This window comes from Opisthorchis viverrini (assembly GCF_000715545.1).
Source record: "Opisthorchis viverrini unplaced genomic scaffold opera_v5_6, whole genome shotgun sequence".
In the NCBI taxonomy this organism is placed as follows: domain Eukaryota; kingdom Metazoa; phylum Platyhelminthes; class Trematoda; order Opisthorchiida; family Opisthorchiidae; genus Opisthorchis; species Opisthorchis viverrini.
The window spans coordinates 4,786,678-4,794,373 of NW_008751662.1; the positions used below are offsets into that span (position 1 = coordinate 4,786,678).

Consider the following 7,696-nt stretch of genomic DNA (forward strand, 5'->3'; position numbering starts at 1 on the left):
ATTGAAGCCCACTTGAGTCGTGTGAAGAGAAAATCATGTGAACAATGAAACTATCTTACCCGTAGCCGTTTATACATAAATTTGGGCGGTTGTAATAGACGCAGTTGTGGTTTGTAAGGATCCGCAGCTTGTTAGTCCCGTGCTCTAGAACATATCTGCATTGGTCTCAAACCGCACGAAGCTGCATGGTACTGGTGACGTATATGATTCCCATTATGTGTAAGATTCTGGCCAGGAGAAAAGTTTAATATGAATATCAAACTGCAGGAAATGAGGAAACAAGTCTCAAATTTGAGGACACAAAAGCTTTACCACGTTGAGACATGATGGGAATCCGAATTAATTCGAAGAGCGCAAATCATTCTGCATCTAGATATCGTTTCCCGACAGGTGCTTGTAGCGGGGGATGAAATCCTTCGTGGGCAACATACTTCCCACGATTTTTTGCACCCGGATGTTGAATGACCTAGGTCATCGGTGAAAAGTCACAATGGCTTTTCCGACAGGTACGGTCCTTTGTGACACCTGCCCTCACCCCCCCCCCACGGAAATTATACTGTAATCAATTATAATGCGCAGTTCCGTTTTGCTTGAGCACCTACTCACCGCCACTTTCCTTCCCACAGCTTCTTTGCAAATCAGTGCTGACATATCTATACTAGTGATATGATACCTTATCATGGAATCGGTATTGACATCGGTGCAGCAAACTCGTGCGTGGCCATTACACAGAACGGAAACACCGTGACCCTTGAAAATGAGCATGGCGTCCGACAATCTCCGTAAGTTTTACAAAAAAATGCTGGGTCTGTTTCATGGATTGTATTCATTTAGGACATGTGTGGCTTTTGCCGATAGGCTGCGTTTTATTGGGACCTCGGCTAAGCTGCAACAAGAAAGCAATATCACTAATACCTACGAAAACTTCACTTCTCTACTTGGAATGACTGCAAATGATGAAATGCTCGCGGCCGAACAGGAGTATCTCCCATACTCCATTGGTGAGACTGCGAATGGGAGATTGTGTATTCCGGTAAGTCCCCTAGGTTTTTCATTAGATATCAAGACTGATGTTGGTATCTCATCAACCTGGTTCTCTAACCAGTTGCTTCAAAACTAGCCCCGTATTTTTGCGAATGAAATGCGAGTGCTACGGTGTGCAGAGTTCAGTCAGAGAGCACTATATATATNAACCAGTTGCTTCAAAACTAGCCCCGTATTGTTGCGAATGAAATGCGAGTGCTACGGTGTGCAGAGTTCAGTCAGAGAGCACTATATATATATATATCAAACATGTTGAACGAAGAAGTTGGATTTCCCAGTCCATGTGGTGAAACGGGTTCGTCTTTCGAGAAAAAAACTGACCTATCAAAACCATACTGGAGGGACATTTTCTGCGCACAACAAGCTGTGTTCCATGTTCATTCAGCCTGACACCTTTGTGAATGAAGCCAAACAATGCAAGTAAGCCACTGCAAATGTGCACTTTTGAATCCAACGTTCAAAATGGAACCCCTGGCTACAGGTATCAGCCAGTTGATGGAATGAATGAATGATTGTAGAGCAAGCACTACTGTAACGGTTTTTTATCGATATCAGTCGCATTTGTTCGAGAATTATGGTATACTACAATGTGACTACGCGCATGAAATCCTAGCCACACAGAATGAACAGTTATTATGGGGTTCAGTGAGTACGTCAGTTTAAGTAGATATTTTTTTATTCTCTCAAAATGAGTTTTTCATAAATGCTCATGTGAATGTGTTAAAATCATGACAGTCCCGAAGCATCTCGCGGAAATTCATTGCTCTTTCGCCGTAAGCAAGTTCCGACTTGGTTACGAAAAATTACATCTTGACGTCAGGAATAAGCAACGTTTTGGTTAATCGGAAAGTTTTATTTCCAACATTTGACTCAAACTTACTGTGTTACTGCACCGAAGGATAGGTTGCTAACTGTCGAGAAATGATAGTTGGTCCTGCTCAGAAACAGGAGACATGGTGGGAATATAAACTCTGTATTAAAAGAGTCGTTTATTTATTCAATATTCAATATTCGATGCTTCCCCAGTGTGGCCTGTGCCCCAAATGGTCACCGCGGTTGGAGTGGACAGAACCACTTGTCAGATGCTGGCCACTTTTATTGGATTTTTCGAAGCGGCTATAGATAGCGAGGCCCAGCGATAAATCAACGTCCTGTTCATTGTCTCTACCATTTCGTAAGATTGTGTCTGTATGGGCTCGTATTTAAAGCCGTTAACTGTGAGTTTAGGCCAACAGATCCTAATCTGAACATCGCGCTAACTCAAGCGTGGTGGGAGGTTACATGCTGGAGAAATTTTGTGGAGTTTGATCTGATTTGTTATCCGTTAGCTGTTTTTGTTTTCAAGAAAACGGTCAAAATAAGATGGGAAATACTTGAAGCCCAGACATGTTTGACCGGATATTGAGATATTGGACAAAAAGTAAAAAAGTAGATAATAATGGTATGATTCGCTTTCGGTTCGCACCGGTATGGTATTCCAAATCATCCGTATAAACCGGCATCTAAACAGAATATTAAAAATGAACTATTCAGCGTTGTCTCAGTTCTCATTGGCCTTTGGTGCCCTCTGCAACCACAGGAAACCGACCATGTGTCTATGACTTAAATGAATATCTAGGAGAAATTATAAGGGCGGTGTGTTGATGTAAATATTTCCTACGGCTACAACAAAAGCATGAAGCTTTGACAAACTTTGCAACTACGGTGTAGAATATAACGAACGTCCTCTTCGTGTATTGAACAAATATACTCTACCTAAGTCTTGAAGCACAACAAGTCACTCACCCGAACTATAACACGGATGGGAGGCAGCTTAACAAATAAAAATGTTCATGGTTGCTGCATAACCTCCGGAATAGCTCAACGAGCTTCTGATTTTCGTGGGCGAGTTTCTACTTTCACTGCATCTCATGTATTCATTCCACTATGTACTGTCTACATCCAGAATGAGGCTGAACTATTGCGTCTGTTTACTGCGCACCTGCTGCAAGTTCATAACGAAACTCGAGTGGGCATTCGAGTTCTGGTCCCGAGCAAGTGGAAATATAGGAGTCAGTTTGGGTAATAGATGTTTTGGTCAGAAGTTCATGCTTCATTACCTGAGTTAATTTAAGTTCTTCTCATGGGTTCCGTTGCACGGATTTTTACATTCGGGCCCGTGTGAGTGATGAAATTATTGCAAGTGCGGATTCAGTGGAGTGCCTCGTGGTCAATAGCATACTAATGTTGTTCAGTTGGAGGTTAGTCTTTCGTGTGGTCTGTGCCCAGGGCTTGACAAGCTCTATGTTGAATACCCACTTCTCTCTCTAACCCTGGGGAGAGTTCACCACATCGAATGGTGTCAGACAAGGCTGTCCTCTTTCACCTTTCTTCTTCAAATTCGTAACTGCCACGAGTATGGAAGCTTCACTATCATGCTTTAATGCCTGCGGAGTCAAAGTTCTCCCGAGGCGTCCTGTCACAGATAACGAGTACGCAGACGACATAGCTCTTCTTGGATTTCATGCCGCGGTAATCCAACTAATAACTAATCCGAATAATTCTGTTCCACGGAATAACATACGCTTCACACGTCGCACATCACTCAAGTGTTAACAAGTCCACCTGTTCAGACGTGAAAATTCGGACGAGTCCAGCATGCGCTGGTGGACTAGTGCTAGCACACTTACGTCGCATGTCAGATGTGAGGAGTTCAAATCCAGACACGGTCATTGAATCTGCACTGTTGATGAGCTCTAATAAGAGCGGAACTGGAGTCCAGTTTTTCTTTGGTGAGGACTCACCAGAGTGATAACGCGAGGCCAGGAGGATGATTGCTCAAACTAGAGTCAGGTGAGTATATATTCTACAAAATCTCGCCATCAGAAACACCTGAAAGTGCGAAGTGCTGCTGCAAAACTGCTTAGTCTCAAACTCTAGCTCCATGCTTGCGGATGAGCCTCCTGAGGTGCTAGACTAGTTTGTCCACCTGGGCTGCTTTATAATCCCCGGTGGTCTCAAAAAAGATGCGATTTTCATCCGGGTTGGAAAGGTTTGAACTTGTGTTACCTGCGACGAGGAGGTGACATCAGCTTATCCGTCAGGGGTCAAGTTTACAATGCCATGTTGAGATCCTAATTGCTAAAACAGATCAGAAACCTGACTGCTCCGCGCCGGGAATTTCAAAAGGCTGTCGATGTTTGGCCAACGACATCTTCAGAGCATTGCTTAAGTCTGGTGGGAACACCAGATCAGCAATGCTGAAGTACGTCGGATGATATTCGGAAGAAATAACTCTCCCGCGATAGATGAACCGATCACAATTCATAGATTGTGCTGGCCTTTTCACGTACTGCGCATGCCAGTCGACCTACTTCGTGGGTTTTTGCAGAACCACGCGACGGGTGGAAACGAGCCGGAAGAGATCAAAAATGACCTGGCAGTGAAGCGTGAAAACGACTACAAGAAAACTCAGCTGCGCTATCATTACTATCTCCCTGGATGGAGGCCCTAAGAGGGGCCATATCAATGGATATAGAAATTGTCAGATAAGGCCAAGTCGCGCTCTCAATGGTGCGTGTGCATCCAACCTATTGCTCTCAATGTGTATCCTCCTTCTAAACCCCATCCGTACTTAAAAGTCCACTGACAGACCTGTATTTATGTACCCATGCGCAGCTATCCACCCCACCTCCCCAAATCATAGGTAGACGAAACTGTCGGAGATTTATCCACTGTACAATACGTTCGCGGTCCTTACAGCCGATAACGATAATTATGATGGTTTCCAGAAATATATATCCGTCTTTTTTGTTCTTATTCTTTCACTCCCTTTCCTGAGATTCTGACCTGAATCCGCTCCACCTGGTCGCAAAAACTCACTACCTTTAATTGGTTCCTGTCTAGAAGGTAATTCTGTCAATGCCGATATCAATATCAAGAGGGGAATTTAGGGTGATAAAAGGATAATTTTTTTTAGAAAACCAGAAGAATATCGTATGGCAGATGAGTGGAACACATCATTTCATGTAGCAGGATATTAACATTCGGCCAAAGTGCTAAGAAGTGCAATGTCTGGTTTTGCAGAATTCCGATCATAGGTTCTGCTTAGTATGTTGCTGAATTTCATTCAGCCTGTCGCAAACATCTTTTTTGGTACTGTTCAATATGATTCAGGGTGATACAGTTCCAAATGGTTGGTGAGAGTGTAGCCAAACACAACTCGTATGTAGTCAAAGAGACCAAGCTTATTGGTTTATACTTATTACCTTATTAATGGACCAATCTTCATTATTGCTTGGAATTATGCTACATCTGCAGCATCTTGTGAATCGGCGTTGATTTCAAGCGCTTCATATGAGAACCTCCATCTGAAGATGCTATATCATTTCGGGATAAATTTTGATAGATCAGTCACCTTTAGTCCCAGAACAAGAATACACAACGGATGAAAAACTTCCGAAAAAGTACACTTTTCATCACAAAAGGGTAAAGGGGTTAGACTGACAGAACCTAGGTTTTTTAATGGCGGACTACAAGTTGAGCGAGACATTATTGAAAGTACCATCTTCTTATGCGAGCTTTTTCATTTGGCTTAATCCCTAGATTTCTGTTACACAGTCTAGGATATCATGAGGTTTTAAGCAAATTGGAAGCATAAAATCAACTTTCAGCTACAAAAAAATCTGAATCCATCATGTCCTAAAACAAACGCTATTTACTTGCTGAATAATCGCTCCACTAATTGCCTGCCACTGCCTAACTGGACAAGACAACGTGAAATTTAGTTTCCGGACCCCAGTCTACACAAAGTCACACACAGTGTGCGCTTTGAGCAGTCTTTTCAGTCGGCTGCCATTTGTTTTCTCATCGTGTCACCGTGACTACAACTTTGAATTTTAATCCTTGTTTTCACAAAATTATGGCTGAATATGACGTCTGGTGAAATTGGACCATTACCCCTACAGACTACGATACATTTTTTTCACTTACCTTTAAGACAAACATTGCTGCTAATGTGAGTTAATGGGACTGAAACATCCCAACTAATGACATTGTGCTTTAGGTTCTATTGCTCTTCGTTTTGGCATATTTCTGATCCGTTTTTTGGTAGTAGCCGGCACCGCCAGCAAAAAGATTAAAAAGTTATAACACAGTTTTCAAACCTAATAGAGCTAGACCGATCGAAGTTGCCATTCCTGGACATTTCAAACTGCCAAGATGAATGAGAAGGAAATGACTATGTAAGCTGCATTAGGCCAGAAATAATTAGCAGCTTTCGAAGACATGGAAACTTAAAAGAAAAAGCGCTTGAGCTGAGATGCAACGGGCCAAGCAACCACTGTATCGGTGAATACTACTAATGAGGCATGCGAGTAGCATTTCCTCGTAAATCCTCTTCGCGTCTCTTGGAAAGTGAGATCTATTACGGAATTTATGTAGTTGCTTTGTGGCATTTCCTTGCATTTGAGTAACAGTGAATGAATATCCAGGAAAGTTCAGGGAGACGCGTTCAAGTAGAAGATGGATATTCAGTTTTGTAAACAAGTTGTGTATGAGAGTTTTGCAACTGTTCAGCTGGTGTTTCTCCAATATACGACTCCGCAGCAAAAGCCTTCTCCCTTTCACCATAAATCTGTCAGATTATCTGGACAGCAAACTAATCGGGATTCCTCTGTAAGAAGCTTCGTGGACAATACAAGTCACACTGCCATATGGTGGTGATATTTCACGCACAAAGATGCTGGTGGTTAAGCTGCAGCAATTTGGTTTCTTTATAGCTCAAAATGAAATTGTAAACGAGACCCCAAGAAAAAGTACAATAACATAGGTCGTAATGATATAATGCATTGTGTTTTGGACCGATTAATTCTCTCCGCGCACTCTAAAGTAGTTAACTTCAGAAACAAACAATCTTAAATTTCGACGGTGGAATTCTGTGCGGGTAATATAATCATAAAACTAAACCAACTGGATCCATCCAGCAGAAGTAAGCTTTACGTCGTGACCACGGAAATACCGCGTACTGTAAGGGAGCTTTATGGTGTCTCTCTACAAACTTAGCATGTAAGTTACGCCCGAACACAACAGAACCATATGAGATAAGGTTTCACATTTTTAACGTCTGAATGCTAATCTCAATTACCCAGGGAACGCAAAAATTAAAGGGGTTTTGGATAACACGTCAAGGATGAGGGTACCTTGTTGTACCTCTCTTGTTGACTTTTCGGCATAGATTGACTTCAAGTAGGGAAATAAATCTTCCTTAAGAATTCCTAAATCTCACCACACTAGCAATTTGTATATTGCAGTATGGAACTGGTGACTTTCATCAGTCAACGAAATGACAGGGTGCTGGGTTAACTGGTTGACGAATTAATCGGAAGCTTTGAGCTCTCCGCTCATTGGTTGCTGTCAAGGGTTATTTAGAGGCAAAGAAAGATTTCAACAATTGATTTGAACCCCCAGGGTTAATGCCAGCCTATCAGATCGTCGAGTATGAGCAGGAGAATCATCAGTGTAAAAGTACGCAACTTAATCTCCCGTAACGTTACAATATAGCGATTTTTGTGGGATTTCGTCCTGTAAGTGAAGCCAACCTATGCTGAAAAGCCGAGAAGCACTGTACAGCTGTTTCATCCTTATTGGGAATCATCAGCAGTGCGCATCTCAC

At 42.4% G+C, this 7,696-nt stretch overlaps 1 protein-coding gene across 1 annotated transcript in view; it reads left to right on the forward strand.

Moving 5' to 3' along the window:
• Positions 1 to 3,853: 3,853 nt before the first annotated feature.
• T265_00675 (hypothetical protein) overlaps positions 3,854 to 7,696 on the forward strand; it is a gene marked incomplete at both ends in the record, with an annotated part of 7,338 nt that continues 3,495 nt past the window's right edge. Inside the window, 3 exons of the mRNA XM_009164503.1 lie at positions 3,854 to 3,876; positions 4,136 to 4,288; positions 4,665 to 4,806. Coding sequence (XP_009162767.1) covers positions 3,854 to 3,876; positions 4,136 to 4,288; positions 4,665 to 4,806 — 318 coding nt within the window. The remainder of the gene's footprint in view (positions 3,877 to 4,135; positions 4,289 to 4,664; positions 4,807 to 7,696) is intronic.